Below are 21,125 nucleotides of genomic sequence, written 5' to 3'. Positions count from 1 at the left end.
TGAATCTCATTTAAATACTTTTCTCAGTTAGTCCCCTGCTCAGAAACCCTCCTCACTCCCAAGGGGATGACCTCCAGACAGTCTGGTCCTGGTGCTTCCTTCCCTCTTACCCTCCTTCCCATTTTTGTACCACTAGCAAATCAGGACTACTGATATCCCTGAGCAGTCTTTAAATTTTCTGTTTTCCTTCAAATGCACCAACTAGAGCTGGAGGAGGCTTGTAACAGTGGACAGGCAGCAGCCTGGCTTCCACACAACAGACACGCGGACACAGTAGGGTTGGGAAGAGACCTGGGGCTGCTCCTTTCCACACACAGCCCTTCCCCCAACTCTCCTCCCTGCTTGGGATTCTGTTTTAATCAGGGTTCTCCTGGATACGTGTTGAGCACGAGTTACCCTGTGTGCGTGCCCAAGCCAAACACCCTCAGGAAGGGAAACCTCCAATCCGACAGCCCCTCACTTGGAGATGACCCCCCCGGGTCTTCACAACAAGAACACCGTCATTCATAGACCAGGTATCTCTCAGGCACAAAAGGGCAGCATCACAGTCATTACTGGGAGGAAGGAAGCTAGTTCTCTTTCCCCTTTTTTGTTTTCCAAAGTCCCCTTTCATCCAAAGGATAAGCTACTTTGACTTTGGCAGGTTTTAAAAGAAAAGTCTGATGTTAACGGGTACCAGCCCCGCTGGGGAGCGTTTAATGGCTGCTGACAGTGGCATTGTCTACAAACAACACAGACAGCCCCAGGGAGGACAGGGAGGCCTCCGACCATGCTGACCCGCCTCTAAAAGGAGAGAAGGACATGAATATGAAAAATGGCATCCGGATGGTTTGGTACAACTGGTCACAGAGCACTTCTCTCAGCGCTTCTGAGAGCACAGCGCATTGGGAAGGCAAACCACCCCCTTGCTTCTGAAAGCACAGAGAGCAAAGCTTCCCTAAAAGGACAGACACCAAGCCTGAGTCCAAGACCCCCACACCAGTTCTAGAAGGGTCTGAGCCCACTCAAGTTGCAGTAGATACAGATTTGTCCCAGAGCATTTCCATTTGGGGTCAATGTTATTAATAAGCAGAGCTGGGAAGAGTTAAGATTTATAGGTCATGAAAGAAAGAGGGTCTAAAAGGCTAAAAACCAAACCATCGTCACTAGAATATGGAATTAGGGGGTTCTCGCATTTTCTACTTAATAAATATTCCCATGGTTTGGGAAGTCTGTGATTTTAGATGTTACATTATTTAATTTGCCCTAAATGGTAAGAAGGTAACATTTGAATAATAGTTGGTCATATTTGTAGATGGGATTTCAAACATTCTGCATGTCTCTATCCACCCTGAAATGCCTGTGGGACGAGCTATCTTTCAAGGTTCCTTGCCAGGCGTGTGTGTGTGGAACAGTTAGTAGTAAGATTTGTGTTTCCAAAACCTCACTGCAGGGCAGGTAGGGCAGGTGGGGTGATAGCTCAGTGGTGAAGTGCATGCTTAGCATGCACAAGGTCCTGGGTTCAATCCCCAGTACCTCCAACAAAAAACTTTTTTTTTTTAATGAACAAAAACTCACTGCAAATCTCTGAGCATCTCTTAGCCATATTACCCTAATTTACTTCCCCAAGCCTTTTTCCTCATCTGCTAAATGAGAATCAGAATTACTTCACTGAACAGTTGGGGAAAACTAATTGAGACAAATTTACAGCGGGGGAAATGGGTCTATCATCGGGCCCAGCAACCACGCCGAAGGTCTTCACATGTGCTCCACTCTCTGCATCCTGTCTTCCCTGTGCCAGTGGACATCAGTCCTCACTGTGCTCCGACGGGCACATGGCATGAAGCAAAGGCAGGAGAGGGGAAGACGGTGTATTCCAGAGACCTGTTTTTCTACTTAAAAAAAACATTCATTTAAAATTCTATCAGAAAGTCATAGTCTAAAAAATTCATTACCTCTGTTCTAATTATACAAGAGCCTACTAAAATATTCTCCCAATCATCTAAGAGACCACCACTTAACAGTGTATTAGATGCAAAAATTTCAGATTTTCCCCATGGGTGTGAAGCTTAAACATTTAAATTTGCAAAAGAGAAGCGAATTGGAATAAAGACATTCAAAGCAAGCTATTTCATATCCATTAGTTATCATTTACACATCAAATACATACAGCATTAAGACCAAATATACAGAATTTCCACATTTATATACAGTAATCAACATAGTGCACAATTCAAATCTATCTTACAATCAAGTGTACAAGTTTAAATATGGCTTTATAAACTACTAACAATAACTGTGCTAAAATAACTCATAGGTCCAGAAACAAACACTGGAATGCCGCCTCCACATCGAGGCCCTCGTTCAGCAAGACGCTCTTCACTGTGTTTGCAAACTAGAAGCTGCAGGTCAGCGTTTCCAGGCAGTGTCCACACATCAGCCCCCAAGCAGCTGAAACGTGGGTTCGAATTACCCCAACATTGGTCCTTCCTGTCTCTGACATCTGGAAATAAACCTGTAATTCTTCCACACATTTGGAGACATGAGATCATAAACAAATAGAAGAAAGACATATAATCAGTGAGATGACGATTACCGGGATCTCTCAACACCTGCTTTTCAGATTCAGAAATCCTCAGTCCATATAGCCAGCATTTGCATTAGTAGAGGCTTTTTCCCCTCCTTACTTCCCTTGTTTTGCTTAAATCAGTGCACTGAAAAATCCTTCAGGAATTTACGAGACATACTAGATCAAATGCTCCCAAAAGCAATTTAAAAGAGCTCTTATAAAAGACATATTTAATTATTCATCCTTCTCTTCCCCTAACCAAAAATGGATGAATGAATGAATGAATAACCTTGGCCTAGAATCATGCATCCGTGCCTATCATACACCCACTTCCCCACCAGTGTTACATACACATTCCTTAACCAGCTGCAGCCTTCTAGGTGCTCCCCTAAAGTCTTCCTTACCCCACTCCCTAAACTCTATTGAGTAGAGAAGAATGTTCTTTGTAAATGTCTATGTTTGTTATGGTTTTTAATGTACATAATATATCAGTAGAGCAGGGTGTATGTGTTTATAAATAAATATGCTGAGGGGCATGCTCAGAAAGCTTTAGTAATGAGGTCAAAGAGCACAAAGGTTTGGAGACCACTGCCTAAGTATGGATGATCTGGGGTGTCTCCAAACATGTAAAGGACTTTTATTTTAAAAAAATACAAATATGCTCTGTATATTTGATACTATAAAATGGAAATGATATGCCACAAACACTTTCAAGAGATGAGAAGGAAGTTACAGAACCGAAGGAGTGAACACACTGGGGCCACACCCTCAGTTCCCAGGCCCAGCCTCAGGTGGCACAACCCTGGAGAATAAGCCAGAAGCGAGGACAAAGGTCAACATGACTTCAGTGCCTCCTGCACCAGCCACTAGGATGTCCACAGACCATCTTTCCCCACAGATTTCATTTGTTCTGGATTCAAACCTGCAGTCCTTTGGATTGTTTCAGTAAGGTGCCACCACCCAGAAAACTTGCAGTGTGCCTGACGCATCTGTAACACAGCCATCCCACATGGCTGCCCGAAGCGCCAGTATCTGTTCATCTTTCCTTCTCTCCTCCCGCTCAGTGAAATTCAAATGCCACCAGATGAAGGACTCGGACCCTCATCTTTTCAGCCATCACCACCAAGGAACCGTCACCCTCATCAAAGGTGGAGGTGTCAGACACTCAACACGACGCAGATCCCTGGGAAAAACATCTGTGTACAGTGAGCACGACCCCGTGAGACGCATTACTCGAGGTAAAACCATTCTGTGACAGAAGTAACGCAACATGCTGCCCCTACAAAGCAGAGATCCCTTGAAAATTTGAGCATTAGCTTTAGTCTTATTGCTGCAAAAAATCTCAGATATAATTCATTAAAGATAAAAATACAATCATTTGGACATAGTCCATGTTGTAATAAGCCAAATGTGCTCCCCTGTGGGAGGACAGAAGCCAATATGAGAGAACACTTCCAGTTCTGAGCAACTGTTAAAAAGAAAAGTCCACAGACTATTTTTTTGAAAGAGGAGGGAGGTAGTAGACACCCAAAGCATTGCTCTTTTCTAGCCCTCCAATTATATTACATTCCCTCTGCTGTCTGTTTAGCCACTGCTGATTTACTTGGCAATTCAGGAGCTGAATCCTATTGTTTTTAAAGCTATGGGGTAATTTTTTAATACTAAAGAAGGAAAAAGGTTTAAATTTTACTGATTAATCTAAGTTACTCTATTCTAGAGCCAAAGGTCGGGGGTGGGGGGGAGATGCTTGCCAATGGGGGGGTAATTAGTCACATTTAGTAACACTACTTTTCATAAAATGAAATATCATCATAAATATATATTGCTCTACAGTTTCAAAATAATTAAAGCTGTAATTAGGGAAAATGGCAATTGAGAAATATTCAAGAAGGCTACCAAGTTCATTGCTGAAAATATTTTGTTGTGCTCAGAACACCAACGCCCTGTACCAGCCTTTTGCTCTAGAGGACTTGTTTCCCTACCGAAATGATCAGGAGTGTTGGTGCTGGCTGGATCACATCTGTAAGTTATCTGTTTCTTTATTGCAATGGTCCTCTTTATTTGCCTACAAATTTGAACTTTAGGGGCAGTAATCCTCTTGAAATTTGAGCATCCTAATTTGTCACGGTCTAGCCAGCAGCAGAAGCTTCAGAGAGCTTTGGTCTGGGGACAGGTTGCCGGGTTTGGCAAAAGCCAGAATGATTGAGGAGGTCACAACTTCAGCCCCAAAACAGTGAGATGCTTTCTTTCTGGGTATTTTTCAGTATTCTCGTAACCTTCCCTAAGGTGCAAGGCCAATGTGTTGCTGGTTCCAGTTAACATATCTTAAAGATTAAAGGACTAAATACCTTTAAGATACTCTTTAAAGTTAGGGACTAAAACCTAAGTTTCTGGTAAGAGACGTAGTGAGGAAAGCCCCACGCGTGTTTGCATTTGCTCCTGGCACTAGCAAGAGATCTGCAGGCAAGAGGAGCCTCCTGCCCCACCCACCAAGGGGGTCCTTTTGAACTTGGCAAGTTTCAGCCAAGCCACTGGAAGCAAGTGAGTAAGGGTCAAGCACTCCACAGCCACAGGTAATGGATCCCCTGACCTGAGAAAGATGGGTTGCCGGGGTTCAGCATTTTGACTCAAGAAGCATTTGTTATTGAATGTACTTTCATCAGTCCTTGTCATTTTAAACAGCACAGCATTTAAAGGAAAACAAAGGACCCTGGGTCATAGCCAGGAGCAAAGAAAGTAGGTTCACCGAATTAAAAAAAAAAAAAAAAAAGGTGGGGGGAAGGAAGGAGGAGAGGAAGAACCTGAGTTGTACAATATCAACAAAGGGCACCATCCTTTTATTGCAAATACGCTCAACAATTGTTCTATTAATTAATCAATTAAAAATTTAATTGATTAATTAATGCAGAAGAACCTAATTGTGCAGAACTTTTTCCTGTAAGGAAAAATCCAGTCTCTTCTCTGCCCCTTAAGCCCCAGGCTGGTCAGCCTACCCAAGCAGAAGCTCCCCTGGCCCTTGAACTGATTTTGAGAAATCAACCTTTTGGATGGTTAGAAGACAGAAGTCAACAATGATGGCAACAAAACCTTGCCACTTTCAAAATGCCAAATTTGTGCAAATAAAGTTATTTTTCTCAGTTAACGTGAGACACCACTTCTTCCTCCCGTCACTCAACACACTCTCCTCGTGGATAACGAGAGAGATTCTTTTGCCTGCACCTCTCATTCCAATTTGTCTTCTCTCTGGCTGCGTTTAAAGGCGAGAAAGAACAAACACTAACAAGCAGTAAATTTTAAAGACTCTTTAGAAGGTTTCTTCAACTGTGGTCTATGAACCCTCTAAGGAACCCACCGATAATTTCCAGATGTCTTTAAATCTCCTGAACTTCTATGTAAAATCTCATATATTCACATCTATGTACTTTTCTGGGACGAGGGCATAGGACCTTCATTAGGTTATTGATGGAGGCACAAAAAATTAAAAGCCAATGTCCATCAACAGGTGACTGGATAAAGAAGATGTGGTATATTTATACAATGGAATACTACTCAGCCATAAAAACCGACAACATAATGCCATTTGCAGCAACATGGATGCTCCTGGAGAATGTCATTCTAAGTGAAGTAAGCCAGAAAGAGAAAGAAAAATACCATATGAGATCGCTCATATGTGGAATCTAAAAAACAAAAACAAAAACAAACAAACAAACAAAAACAAAGCATAAATATAGGACAGAAATAGACTCACAGATAGAGAATACAGACTTGTGGTTACCAGGGGGGTGGAGAGTGGGAAGGGATAGACTGGGATTTCAAAATTGTAGAATAGACTACACTGTATAGCACAGGGAAATATACACAAAATGTTATGATTACTCACAGAGAAAAAAATGTGACAATGAGTGTGTATATGTCCATGAATAACTGAAAAATTGTGCTGAACACTGGAATTTGACACAACATTGTAAAATGATTATAAATCAATAAAAAATGTTAAAAAAAAATTAAAAGCCACTATTTTCTAGCATATGGCCATCTTTTTGGGCATAGCTTTCCCCTGCAGCCTTCAAGGAAGGAAATGACGGGTGCCATGTTTCTAGAGGAAGGGGAGATTATAATGAGCTGAGACCTCGTCTTGCAGAACAGATGAAGCTGGGCCTTGAGAGGTGTGTGTGACCTGGGCAGATGGAGAGGAAGGGCAGGCACTGCAGAGAGGGGCTGGCGTGAGCAGAGTCACAGAGTAGGACACATGAGGCATGTTCGGGCAAAGGCAAATGGACCAACCTGGACGCACCGGATGGCTCATGTGGAGGAGTCCCAGGACACCAGATGAATAAAGAGAGAATGGCAGGCCTGAAGGAATACCTTATCCTGAAGCAATACGGTGCCCTATGAGAGCTTTGCAGAAATATTAATGTGGTGATGGGTGGAATGGATCAGGGAAGTGGCCAAGCATGTAAGAGAGGCTATGGAAGAAGTTTAGGCAAAAAGAGAATGCCCTCAAATCAGGGTGCCATGTCTGTTCTGTCCACACTCTATATCCAGCGTGGATCCTGGGTCAGACACAGAGTAAGTGGCTGTCACTTACCAGTGAGTAACTAAATAGCCAATGGGAGGGCATATGGACATGGATTCCTTAAGAGATATAATTCAAGAATGAGGAGTCTTGGTGACTTGGATACCCATCTTGGCATCACTCACAGAGCCTAGCAGTGCCTTGCACAGAGCAGATTCTGAAGAAAGATCCCTTGAAGTAGCCTGGACCAGGCTGAACAGATACAGGGGACAAGAGTGGAGGATTCCAAGTACTCTCTGAAAAAGGCTGGGGATGTGCTGGTTCGAGGAAATGGAGTGACCTCTCAGGGAGATGGGTTTTAAAAAGAAACCAAGCCAAGCTCATGTAGTGGCAAGAACCATGTAAGGCAACATGAAAGATCTCCGTTTTGGGTCTGCCCTCCAAATAAATATGACTTTCTAGAGCTAATCCATGGCCCAGCTATCCATTTCTATGAGTCTACACTTTCTCTCAAAGTGAGCGAGAACCTGGAGGCTACAATCCTTAATGCTTCCTTTCTTTGAACCCTAGCTGTTTCAACAACACCTTTCCTCAGACCTCGGTACACACAGGCAGGGCTTACTTGAGGACCAGACGGCAGTTGTGACTCAAGTCCAGTTGTTCTAAGTCTACGATCAGTCAGCTGGGGAGCCCGTGGCCTTGGTAGTGTCACTATTCACAAGTCATTATGTTACAACAATAAATGAGGACCTCTGACAATACAGTTCACTTCTGCATAAATTTAAATCACCCTCGTATCTACTCTGACAAAGCAAATGCTGAGCAGAATGCTGCTGCTCCTTCATCCTGATGAATGCAGACAGGGATTGGGTGGAGTGAAGGGAAGGATAAGGGGCAGAATTTACTTCTACGAGAGGTGAAAAAGAACAGGTGGCCTATGGGTCTTCCGTCCACCCAAAAGCAACTGTTAGCATTAAAGATCACATTTCCTTAAGTTACTTTCCAGTAAAACAGAAATACAGAACTTGAACAAGTGAGCCAGAGGTCAAAAATATCCCCTAATTTCTGGTTATTTCTCTCAGAAGTAGCACCTGTGAACACTTCAAATCTGGGCAGCTTAAGAATGAAGCACATAAAATTAAAGCCCTCCCAATCAAGACTGTGTAAGTCACCCACACCACAGTGGGTTTTTATCTTGGTCATTTTGTTTCCATAACCCAGTTTGGGAAAGTAAAACCTGTGTATGTTCTAGGGTTCCAAATCAAGTTACACCAACAAAATGCCGGGTACCCAGTCAAGAGTGGCCAGGCAGCATCCAGGACTCCAGGTGGCAATTCAGGCCTCTGTGGGAGGTACACGGAGAGGTTTTACAACTTCACTTTTAATGTTGTTGGACTTGCCCTCCAAGGAACACACAGTAAAAAATATATGTGGCTCTACATACTCATAACTTAATTATCCTTGGCATAAAGATACATCACTCTTGGTGCTATACAGGAAGAACAAATTATAGACAAAATTTCAAACACAACTCTATCCAGCTGATGGTGGGGAAAGGGCAACTCAGTCTTCGTGGAGATAGGTCCACAGTCTACCTGTCCATCACATTCACATTTTCAGGCTAGGAGTTGCCCTAGTCTTAACAGAACTACCACCAGCTGGCCTTGGAACACACTTGCTGGAGAGAGAAGAGGTGAACAGTCCCAAATGATGCTGGAAACAGAACAGGCTTATCCATTCTCGCCAACACATTCTCAGGAGGCATCAAAAAGTCCGCTCAAAAATGAAGGGTGTCAATAAGATATTAACCACTGAGTTTTCTGTGGAATAACAATGTCTAGCTTGGGTTATTTCAGTATTTCTTCCCAGTTACAGATGCCCTTCCCAGTTGCTTCACAGTAACTAGCCTCAAAAATGCTCCCCCTTTATCTCTTTGTGAATCCATAGAATTTTAGGATTGTTTTTGCCAGAATTAAATTCAAAGAGAGTCTTTTCCAAGTAAAGTACATGAACTTCTCAGAAGAAGTTGCTGTCTTTTAAGGAGTTCCTCTTTAACCCCACAAGGAATAACCCTTACCCAGCCAGCTGGGGTCAGAAGCCCAAATCCACAGCCATCACCCAAGGGTCTTCGCCCCATACTTCACTGGAAGATCTTCAAAGTCAACCAAAACTGTATCTTCAGAGATAGTGTGCCTTCGTCCATAAGGCACCCCAAAAGTTCAGGGGTACTACAGGGAGGCAGAGGAGGTCCAGGGAGGGGAGGGGAGGGGAATCCTTAAGAAATGTTAAGATTTTCCTCAGCGTTGCCTTCCCCTCGCTGGACAATGGCTGAGAACACCAGAAAAGTTGCATTAATAAAACTGCATAGAGGCTACACCGCCCAAAGTGCTCTGATACGAAACACATGATCCTCTTCCTACTTCATCTTGTCAATACACCTTGCAAGGTTTGTTTTCAAAAAAGACATTACAAGTTGGCAAGCTTCTGCTGGCAAAAGTCCGTCGAAACACTTTCCCTGTCACCTCTGTTAAACCCATCCTATTCCTGAGCTTTATTTCCTTCAAGTAAATAAAACATAGTCAACTTAACACTCCGGGGCCAACAGAGGACAAGGTCCCATTGTGCGTTCAGGCAAAGAAAGAAAGAAAGACTTCTCTGCAAATATACAGGAGAACTGAAGACCGTTTGCAGCTGTTGATGATCCATAAAAATATTTCCAGGGTTCTTTCAACAAAAGATTTCTATTCAAGCAAGACTGCAAAGAGGCTGGAGACAGAGTCCTCACTGTGCCTCGGTGTGTGTTTCATCCGCTCGGCCGTGGCTGCTGTTGCCTGCATGTGGAATTCCTCGGCCCTCCAATCCTCACACGCATGAAGCACATTAAAGAATAAAATGTGTTTATGTCACACCTCTTCCGAGAGGTTTAAAGCGCCAAATGCTACCACATGAATCCTCACAACACCCCTGTGAGGTAGGTAGGTGGAGACTACTGTCACCCCCACTTTACAGGTGGGGGAAATGAGGCACACAAGAATTAAGGGACTTGCCCGAAATCACACAGCTCGTCACTGGCAGGGCTTAGAATAAAACTGATACTGATTAGCACCTAGCAAGTGCTTTTGCACATAGTAGGTGTTCACTGAATATCTATGGATTTTATTTGACTTATATATCACCATACAATATGCACACGTGAAATACAAGCAGCCCCCAGAGAACATCCATCTCCTCCATTTCTTCTGACGGCATCTCTCATGACTTCGAACCCTGCTGGATGAAAGATGTTCAAGAATCCACCTCGCAAGTGAGGCCTCGGGCTGAAGAGGATCAGCGTACACACGATCTGTGGACAACCTCTCCTTGCACCTGCTCCACCACACAATGTTAGTTTTCTAATGAAAACAAAAATGGATTTCAGGAACCATGCTGACTTTTTTTTTTTTTTTTGCCTGTTTGTTTTAAATGGAGCCATCGAAATGGTTCTGTGTTCTGTTTGTACAAAAAAAGAAATAAGGCTGCTCTAGTCCAGTTAGCTTGTGAGAACCGTGCCAAGCACAGAGATCTCCTCCCAGCTCGGATGGATTTCTACCTGGGAAACGGGACCGACCCCAGAGAGTGGCAGCTCCAACAGAAGAGGGTCAGTGAGGCTGAACATCACTTGCACTGTTCATGGTCCGTGTAGTCATCCATGTCCACGTCAGAATCAAAGAGCGAGTGTCCCGTGAAATCTGTGTCTGGGGTTCTGGAAAAACTGTTCTCTGCTCCCTCATCTTCAAAGGTCTCTGTCCTTGAGTAAAAGCTGAAATCCAGCAGGGGCGTGTGCGTTTTGCTGCCTTCGCTGCTCTCCTCGGACTCATAGATGGTGTTGTCATCATCGTGATGCCACTCGGGCCAGAATTTCCTCCTTATCCGCTCACAGTACATGGCAAGATTGATCAGCTCACCTGCAGGGTGGTAGGGAAAGTGAGGGTTAGTTCCCCAAGGCAACAATCTACCAGCCACCTGGCTTTCTGGGAAGTTTAGAAGAATGGGGTAAGGAACACATTAACCATGTTTTTCCACAGAGGCACTGTCAAAACGTTTAGATTTTCATACCCAGAAGAAGAAAGGTGAGTGGGAAAAGTTAAATTCAGTGAGTGGGCTGAATGACGTTTAGGAGCAAGTCCTACGGTGACAAGAAATGGCAGCTAAACCACCATCATTTCACTTTGTGAAGCATTTTATTATTTTATGTTTGCATATCAAGAGAACTAGTGCTTCAATGGGTTCACATTTAAATAAATTTATAGTCCATGAAAATATACCAACTGTTAGTTGGATTAAGTCAGCCAGAAGTGATCATTCATTCCACAAATATTTGTGGCATCATTATGGGCTGGTTACTATGCCAAGTAGTTGGAAAAAATTAGGTTAGGATGGAAATTTTCCCCTGAATAATCCATAAAGTGGATAAATCATAATTGTCTTTACGGAAGAGTCTGCCTGAAAACACACTTAGTAAAACATGTGTTTTTTTATTTTAAATAAAATTAAACGGCTGCACCCACGATTGGGTTCTCGCTTGGTCACTGGGATACTTCTTTTTCCTATAAATCAAAGGAACACTTTCGTTCAGTTGCTAAAACTGTCCAGGCATTCGTCTGAAACATGACACAGTATTTAGCTTTCATTTCCTAATTCCAAACGGAAGATGAAGAAAGAGAGTGAGTTTTTGCTTTTGATCCACTAGATGGCAACATTGCTCATAAGAATACAATTTGTCACTATCTCTTATAGGACTTTATTGCCCTAAGAATAGTCTTTGGATTTTTTTAAAGTTATATAAACATTCACTTATTATGTAGGTAACCCATGTTTTATTGCAGAGAATTAAAAAACACAGATAAGCAAAAAATTAAAGAATTATCAATAATCCCATTTGCCATAATAATTTTCACTTATATTCTTCCAGAAATGTATATATTCATACATACATTTACATATTCTTACATTTGCTGCATTGCACTTACTATATATTATGTTTCCTATACTACTTCTTCCACTTAATAACATATAGTGAAAACCTTCGAACTTCACTCTATGACCACCTTGATAATTGCAGAGTATTTCATTACACAGATGTGCCATAGTTTCATTTGGTTTTCACAATCCCCTATCACAGCCATTTAGGCTGCTTCTATAGTAATAGCTCTATTGGTAATAGTCTGTAACTACTTTATTTTACCTTCTGTCAAAGAAAGTAATATATACTCATTTTGGAAAATTACAAGTCTCTATATAGAAATGGTATAAACATATATACACACAGAAAAAAACAATGGCACCTACACTATAATCTCCCCAAGCCAAGGAAACACAATTAACATCTCGGTGTAATTTCTTTCAATATTTTTTTCTATTTACTTATTGTTATTATTATCATTACCTACTACCTCCTGGCACATTATAAACATTTTCCCACTAAAATTTTTCAAAACTTGATGGCTGTTCTGCTTAGATAAACACATTCCCTACAAAACATAATAAGGCAAATCCCCCTGCTTCACAGGTCCTGTAAACCAGCGGACTTGTCTTGGTTCCAAGTCACCGTTCTCAGTCTTCTCAGAGCAAAACAGTTCAACTCACACGGTGTAAGAGTCCATTCTGACTGCCCTCAACACGAAGATTTTCTGTCCACACTCAGGAGCCACAAGCTGAGAAGCCAGTGTCATTGCTCCTTCTGGGCAGATGCATACAGAGGCGTGCAAAACTGCCACTTACTCTCTCCCTCAGGGAAGCAGTTACGAGGCACCTCACCAGGTATTGCTGGTAACCAAGAATTAGATAAAGATGTGGAAGCAGCAGCAAGGGGCCACTGGGGGTGGGAAACATCAAAGATGAATTATGGTCACTTCACAGCAGGCCCTGGGACAACCCTGTTTGCCTCAGATCAAGTCCAATCCCAGAAGTCAGAATCTATTCACGACATCCATGGATCTACACGATATATGACTGTATCCACTTCTTTTGTGGTCATCCTCTCTACACACTATTTCTTCACCTTTCTTCCAGGAGAGCTGCCGCCTTCATGTCTGTGTGATTAGTAACCATTCAGTGTGTGATAATAAAAATTAATAATAATAGCAAACATGTGTATTGGCCTTACTGTATACCAGACACTATTTGAAGTGCTTTATTTATTCTTGAATTCATATTAACTCTCACTCCTTAGTCCTGGCAACAATCCTATGAGGCAGAAAGTATTATTGTATTATTTCCTATCTGTAATAGGAAAGCTGAAGCAACAGAGAGGTTAATTAACTCGCCTAAGGTCACAAAGCCAGATAGGGGCAGAGCCAGGATTCAAACACAAGCTGTCTCCAGACTCCATGCCCTTCACCATGGCTCTCTTCTGCCTCTCGACTGATGCACTGACAGCCTGGCCTGGGAATTAATACCTTCACACTACCTGTCACAGAGTATTTTTCTGGAATTCATTCTGGAGTCTCAAGAATTATGAGGGGACAGGTGCTGCTGCTCAAAGATAATGGGTTGTCATGAAGAAGTGATTGCTCTATAATGCAGTCAAGAAAGGGTTTGCTTTGATAAGCAAGGGCTAGGAACTCACATGCCCATCCTCATATCTTGCCCCTGATAAAAAGAGTAAAACAAAGAGTGAAAATTTATGGTTGAGTTCTACCTCTATCTGGCTTTGCCAGTCCCTTCCTATGTCTAGATCCTCCATCAGCTGACCCATTCAACATGCTACCAGCCAAAAGGAATGAAAACAGTTGGCAGTAGAAACAAGTTGTGTGTAATGTGTGTGTGTGTGTGTGTGTGTGTGACACACCACGTTAACACAAATGCCTATACTGAAGATGTAAACTTTGTAAAATAATTTTTTAAAACTGCATTTTTTCCAAAGTGTACTCAACAATCAAATAATGTCATCAGGCTTGTAAGAATTAAAGGCTGATACCATCCACTGTGGAGGGTCAGGCATTGTACTACAGAGCTGGTGGAAGTAGAAATTGCTATAAGCTTTTTATGAAAGTAATCTGATGTTATCTATTGAAATTTTAAATGCACATATCTGTTGGCTCAGGACTCCACTTTCAGTATTCTAGTCTACTAAAATAAAAGCAGCAGCATGTAAAGATCTATGCATATGGATGTCAAATGCAGCACTGTGCCAATAAAAAGAAATGAAAGATGGAAACAGTTCATCAAAAGGGATTGATTGAATCAATTCTGGTATATCAATTCTATAGAATATTATGCAGCTGTTAAAAAGATAATATTCTATTAATTGGAAAAAAAAACTTATATGGAAATGTGTATAATGTAACTCCACTGTTTAGTTTAAAAAAAAAACAAACTAAAACAGCTATATACATGTATGTAAATATGTATATGAAAAAAAAAAAGGCACAGATGGGTCCACGCCAAATCCTTAATACTTGTTTTCCATGGGAATGATATGGGACACAGATGAGGAAAAAATAATAAATCTTTTAAAATATACCTGTTTAATTCAACTTATTGTGACAATCATGTATTACTTTTTTAATTTAAAAATCCAATGAAATAAATTAGTAAAATAATTAATGAGTGATTAGTGATATTCTCAGACAACTTGAGGGGATATTTATCAGAAAGTCAAACGGCCCCCTACCCCAAGGACACTCCCACACAGAATAAAGAGCTTTTCTCTTGGAGTTTCTCAGGTGGAATTACTCCCCACTGCTCTCTGAAAAAAGTGACTCATTTTATTTTCCTGTATCACTCCAGCTCCTCTAACAGTCAAAAGCATCCTGTACAATTTGACATTGAAAACATAGTCAACCAGACCTGGAACCCGGGACTCAGGATCTCCCAGCTGCCAGTCATGGCATAAATCAGAGTGAGGCAAGAGCTTGCCAGCTTCTCCCCATACGACTGCCAGCCCCGGGTCCTCCGCCAGCCAGTGTCTGGGAAGCAGGGGGCAGGCGCCCCAGACACTCATTTGATCTCCAGGGACTTACTTGGTACCTCCCTGTTCCAGACCTGTTCTAGGTGCTCGCTATGCCCTTGGTTGCTCCCATTAACACTGTGTCACAAAGGCAGTGAGGGCGCCGAACACTTCCTCTTCAGAAAAGTTCTTAGCAAACCTGAATGCTGTAATGAGGACACCCCCACTCCATCGTCTCCTTGAAGCTCATTCACGGATCTCAAACTACAGAGGCCAGCAAGGTCTTTCGAGCCAGCCCTTTTCTGAGACTCGAATTCCTCCAACCTCTTCCTAAACATTTCCGGATGGAGAACAGTCAAAGTAAGGAGGTGGAGGTATACTTGCATGTTTTTCAAGGACAGCCAGCACTTTTTTTCCACCTCTTAATCTATCAAATAATAAACAAAAAAGACATCAAGTACAATAAGTAACTGTTGGTAGAAAGAGTCGCTGAACAGGGTTTGTCTTAAAACACAGAAGGTTGTGTTTCTTACAAATTTAGAAAAATAGGTCAGGTTCTGGTTTGATATGGCTCTCCAGGGCAAGCAGCTGTGAGGCAGAAGCTTTTCCCTTTTGTTGCTTTATTTTCACTTTTCTAGGCTTTCCAGTTCTCCACATCTGTTTGGAAGAGCGCCCAAACCCACATGCCACTCTCTAATAAGGATACTCTGATCAAAGTATCAAATGTGACTCCACGTGAACAGGGCTTCTGGGAAAGACAGGAAATAAATGTTGGTGGAGACGTGGAGAAAAGGGAACCCTCGTGCACTGTTGGTGAGAGTGTAAACTGGTGCAGCCACTATGGAAAACAGTACGGAGGTTCCTCAAGAAATTAAAAATAAAACTACCATATGATTCAGCAGGTCCACTCCGTGAAGTGAAGTCCACTCCTTACTGAGGAAGAGGAAAACACTAATTCAAGAAGATACCCACACCCCTATGTCCACTGCAGCATAACAGCCAGGACACAGAAGCCACCTAAGTGTCCACTGATAGACGAATAAAGAAGATGTGGCAGTTACAATACTATGGAACATTGGTCGTTCATGAAAAAGAATGAAATCTTGCCATTTGTAGCCACATGGATGGCCCTTGAGGGTATTATGCTAAGTGAAATAAGTCAGACAGCAAAAGACAAATATTGTAAGATTTCACTTATATGCAGAACCTAAAAACAAATAAACAAAACAAGCCGACTCACAGATACAGAGAACAGACTGGTGGTTGCCAGAGGGGAGGGTGGCTGCGGAGTAGACAAAATGGATGTGGGGGTCAAGAGGTACAAACTTCCAGTTATAAAGTGACTAGGTCACGGGGATGTAATGTGCCCCATGGGGAATACAGTCGGTGATGTTGTAGTAACTTTGTATGATGACAGACGGTAACTGGACTTATTATGCTCATTTCAAAATGCACACAGACATCAAATCACTATGTTGTACACCTGAAACGAATATAAAACTGTATGTCAATTATCCCTCAATTAAAAAAAAACTGTTGATAATAAAACTGAGATGCTTTTTTACTGTAAAAATGGGGAAATTTTCAAAAGGAATAATATCCAATCCTAATTGAGGAACAAAATTTGAGGTGTTTTCACACACTGCTCACAAGACTATAAACCGCTATAGTCTTTCTAGAAAGCAATTTAGCTACAGACCAAGGCTTATACCCTTTGAGACAGTAATTCCCCAACTAGAAAGTTAGCTGAAGGAAATAACCAGAGATAAGCAGAAATACATATTCATACACTACTCACTAAAGAATATTAGTAAACATTATTTGAAATAACCCGTAAGTCCAGAGAAAGATTAATCATACAAATTACAGTGTAGCCACAGGATAGGATATTATACAACTACTAAATACATTGTTTTGAAGAATATTTAATGACAAGGGAAATGGCCATAATGCATAGCTAATTAAAAACTGCAGATTGTAATTGTATCAGCATCATGATAGCAATTTTTAAAAATACATACATACATGTACTTGATAAAAGACGAGGAAATATTCCACCACATTAACAGAAGTTCTCTGTGGGTGAGGGGGTCACAAGTTAATTTTTTTAACTTTTCTAATTTTTCTCTAATAAGGAAATAATATTTTACCTCATCTACAAACACTTATGTATATTTTAAGAACTGCTGAATATCCAAAGTCCACCCTCCTACTCATCTAAATTAAGGAAAATTTTTCACTGTTCTGGATGGTTCCTGGAGTAGCCTGTGTGACTAGATATCTAGGAACAAAAAGCTAATATTCATGCACACACACTCACACAGTCACACAGGTGTAAGGACAACAGTGCCCTGGCTGTTCCAAAGCTAAGGCGGAAAACTGCCAGATCCAAGCCACTCGCACTCCTGGCTGTGAGCCAGTCCTAAGTTATCCAGGCTCTTGGTTGTTTGTTTCCGTGTCTCCTGCCTCTTGTTACTTCTTGGGAAAGGCTCCACCACAGAAAGAACACTGGCAGAGAAAGAAGTTGAGTCCAAATTAGCAGTTTGTCTGCATTAGCAGCTCCGATCAAAAGGTTTGGAAGTGAGCTTTAGAGACTCTCTGAGGACTTGAATGATTCGTGCTCCTCCAGTCCCCACGGGGAAGCTGCCAGTTTGTTTTAAGAATCAAAGCACACGCAACGACATGCCGAAAGTCCCCTGCAGATGATGGTGTCAGATTCCCGCTAATGTGTATGTCTCCAGGTGGGACTCAAAATCAATCCTCCAAAAAGACTGATCATTTCTCTACAAAGAACACTAAATGCCTCAAGTCCCTCCAGGAAGTGATAGAGGAAAGAGTCAAGTCATAAATAAATGGACCCAAAGATGCTTCATTTCTGCGAGAAGAGATTCTGTAGAATCTGAGATTTCTACTGATAGTGGATACCTAAATCCTTCTGGCTAAATCCCAGATGACCTCAATACAGTTAACCCTCGAACAACGTGGGAGTTAATTCGCATGTAACTTAGAGTTGGCCCCCTGTATCCACGGTTCCTCCACATTCATGGATTCAACCAACCACGGACCGTGTAGCAATAGAGTAATTACTACTGAAAAGTATCCAAGTGTAAGTGACCCATGCAGTTCACACCCATGTTGTTCAAGGGTCCACTGCAGCGTGTCTGCGTGTGGGTGTGTACTTGGGTGGAAGTGGAAGTGTATGTGTACAAGTGAGTGTGTACAGGGCGTCTACGTACAGAAGTGAGTGCACGTGAGTGTGTGCACTCACAGGTGTGCAAGGTGGTGTGGTAGGAACATGGAAGGAGAGAGCAGGGAGTGACAGCAAGTGAGAGTAAATACAAAACAGCCCTAATGAGCTGAAAGGAATCAATGTCTTTTAGACCAACATGGAAAATCTGATTTAAAATAAAGGAAAACTATTTTCAGTGCTATAAACATCACTAATATGATAACCTATTCCATTAGATAACTTCCAACACATCACAAGACAAGGAACATCTCCATGTTGATCATTTAGGAAATTAAACGTAAGCCCATCCTCTCCCTCGCCCCACTTAGCACTAGTTCTAGTAGACCTTCTTCAATCAGTACTCGATTCATTCCAACCAAGTCTCACCACTGCCCAAAGGAAATTCGGGAAGGCCAACAAAACAAGGGACGAGAAGGAATTCAAGCCTCATTTCAGCGATAAGTCCGCTACGTAAGGAGCTGGAAGAAAATCCCTCGTGTGGAACGCAGCAGGGTTCGTGTCAGCTTTGCTAAGAACACAGTCTGAGCAAGGTGGCTGGTGAGAGGCCAGTCTGTCCTCCACTTCTCCATGTCCTGAGCACAGAAACCAACCCTGGCCCCGGACACACAGCCTGGTGTCTCCAGAAAGCACAGCCAAGCTCACAGGCACTGGCCTAGAATTCTCCATCGTGCTGCTCCTACCCTCAGCCCCCCGCCCCACCCCGCAACTCCCCAAACCTGAAGAGCTTCGTACGGCTTGCCTTTTATCAGCCGCTCAGGTCTGGTCCCAGGTAAGGTCCACATTGCCTGTGCCAAGTGTCCAAAGACAGTTGCGTCAAGAGTGGAAAGCTTGGGCCCCATCATGTACTTCTTATCACCTGCAGCGGAGAGAGCAGAGAGGTCACTGGGCTGGCCCTCGCTGCCCCACAAGGTCACAGCGGCATTCGAACCACCCCTATTATATGCTTACTTAACTGTGCATCAGAAGCTTTGCAAAACCAAAATGCATGCACCCTCTTATACTTAAGAAAAAAAAACTAGAAACAAAAGTAAAACGAATTAAACAATTCTGTGATATATCAACCCATGCAACAGGAAAGCGGAGAAGTAACTGGGAACATACCAAGATATGCAGATGGGGGAGGGGATTCATGGAAAAAAGGGAGAATGGATCACCCACTGACCTCCAGAGACACCTTTCCAGCTCTAGTAATTACGGCTTGAAATGCGCAAAAACACCCGGAAGTTTGCTTAAACCATCCCGATAGTAACCCAAGCCAAGCACACCCGGCCTCAGCATTTACTTTATTAAATTAATACATTTCCTCAGGAAAAACAAGAAGCCTAAGCCACTAGGAAGTTTGTAGGCAAGGTCTTCCGTGATGTCGCCATGGTCTTGGCAAGGCTCTCCCCACTGAGCACCAGCTTCCGCGGGAAACAAACGTGAAGCTTTAAAATTGCAGGCCCAGCCCTGGGGTCAGGCTCCCACAGGAGGCTGTTTCACAGTGCCACTCGCATCGCCCTGTTTCACCACAGCTGACCTAATGCAGGCCCCGTCACCTGGACGTACCACAGCTGACCTACTGACGTGCGCCAGGCTGTCCCCGGGCTACTGTCAGGCGCTGTGGGGTAGAGGCAGCGCGGGTGGAACTGGACCCACCCTGCCTCATGTCCTGGCACCACTGTTACTCACTATGGAAGCCTGGTCATTACCCAACCTCTCAAAGCCTCAGTTTTCCCATCCAGAAAGTGGGGATGACATTAAGTGTATTTCTTAGGGCTACTGTGAGGATGAAATGACAACACACAGAAAGCCTCTGGGTAAGTCATCAAACACCAGCGGCTGTGATGAGAGCCTCTCTGTTTCTCCAGTCCATATCCCACTGAACTTCAATCTCTTGGGAGCTGTTTTCATCACAGCACTCCCTCCCCCAAAGACCTTCAGTGGGTTATGAAGTGGGCTAGGAAATATAGTCCAAACTCAACCTGGAATCCAAGGCTCCTCACCCTCTGCGCCTGCCCCTGTTCCAGCTTTCTCCCTCGTCCTTCCTTACCCCAGCAGATCTGGAACACCCCTCTCCCCAGCACACTTCATGCTTCCCCTGCTACACCTCTGCTCATGCTGTGCCCCACCCCTTTCCCTGCCCCCAAACCGACATATGCTCCCTTGGCCCCATCTGGTATATTCTATCCATCTTTCCAGCACTGCAACGGAAGCTTCCAGTTCAGACAGCCCTGTGTTCAAATTTCACTTTTCCACATAGGACCCAGTTTCAGAGAGAAGAAAACAAGATAAAAGGGAGCTACAGTGGCTTCCTGGCCCCACCCCACCAGAATCTTGATTTCCTTAAATTGCTAAAAGGAAAAGTCTAAGGGAGACGCCAGACTACACTGTCAAGTCTACTGTAGAATCCAAGGACTTTAGGGGACAGAAGGAAAAAATGTACATGAGTTTTTTAAAAAAACTTAGGAAACCTAATAATAGAGCAGCACATAAGACTCCGATAAAAAGAAAAAAGTATTAATAATAAAGACAATTATTTCAATCAATACATCAACAAATACATATAGCATTCAGCCCAAATTTGCCATTTGGCCCAGAATGTTAAAACTGGAAGGACACTGAGTTACTTATTAACAGAATCAGACTAAAAATGCTGACACCCAGGTCTCCCACGTCCCAGCTGGATGCCCTCTGCTCTGCACAATATGCTACAAGGATCATCATCTCAGAGGTAAGATCCCATGGAACAGCAGAAGAGTTGAGCTGTGAATATTTACAAAAAGATGCTTCAGTCAGGAAGGAATACAGAGTATAGAAGAAGAAAAAAAAAATCTAAAGGTTTTTAAAGGTACCTGCAAAAAAAAAATAGATGGAATTTAGCATTTGTGGGAAATGTTGA

At 42.7% G+C, this 21,125-nt stretch overlaps 1 protein-coding gene across 3 annotated transcripts in view; it reads right to left on the bottom strand.

Annotated features, from left to right (window-relative positions):
* Window positions 1–5,298: 5,298 nt before the first annotated feature.
* FAXC (failed axon connections homolog, metaxin like GST domain containing) overlaps window positions 5,299–21,125 on the bottom strand; it is a 57,907-nt gene continuing 42,080 nt past the window's right edge. For all 3 annotated transcript variants that reach the window (XM_031456064.2, XM_031456066.2, XM_031456065.2), the window contains 2 exons: window positions 18,984–19,100; window positions 5,299–11,008 (listed from right to left, as the gene is read on the bottom strand). In XM_031456064.2, coding sequence (XP_031311924.2) covers window positions 10,719–11,008; window positions 18,984–19,100 — 407 coding nt within the window. In that variant the 3' untranslated portion in view covers window positions 5,299–10,718. The remainder of the gene's footprint in view (window positions 11,009–18,983; window positions 19,101–21,125) is intronic.

This window comes from Camelus dromedarius, chromosome 6 (genome assembly GCF_036321535.1).
Source record: "Camelus dromedarius isolate mCamDro1 chromosome 6, mCamDro1.pat, whole genome shotgun sequence".
Lineage (NCBI taxonomy): Eukaryota > Metazoa > Chordata > Mammalia > Artiodactyla > Camelidae > Camelus > Camelus dromedarius.
This window is presented reverse-complemented; position numbering and strand designations above follow the sequence as displayed.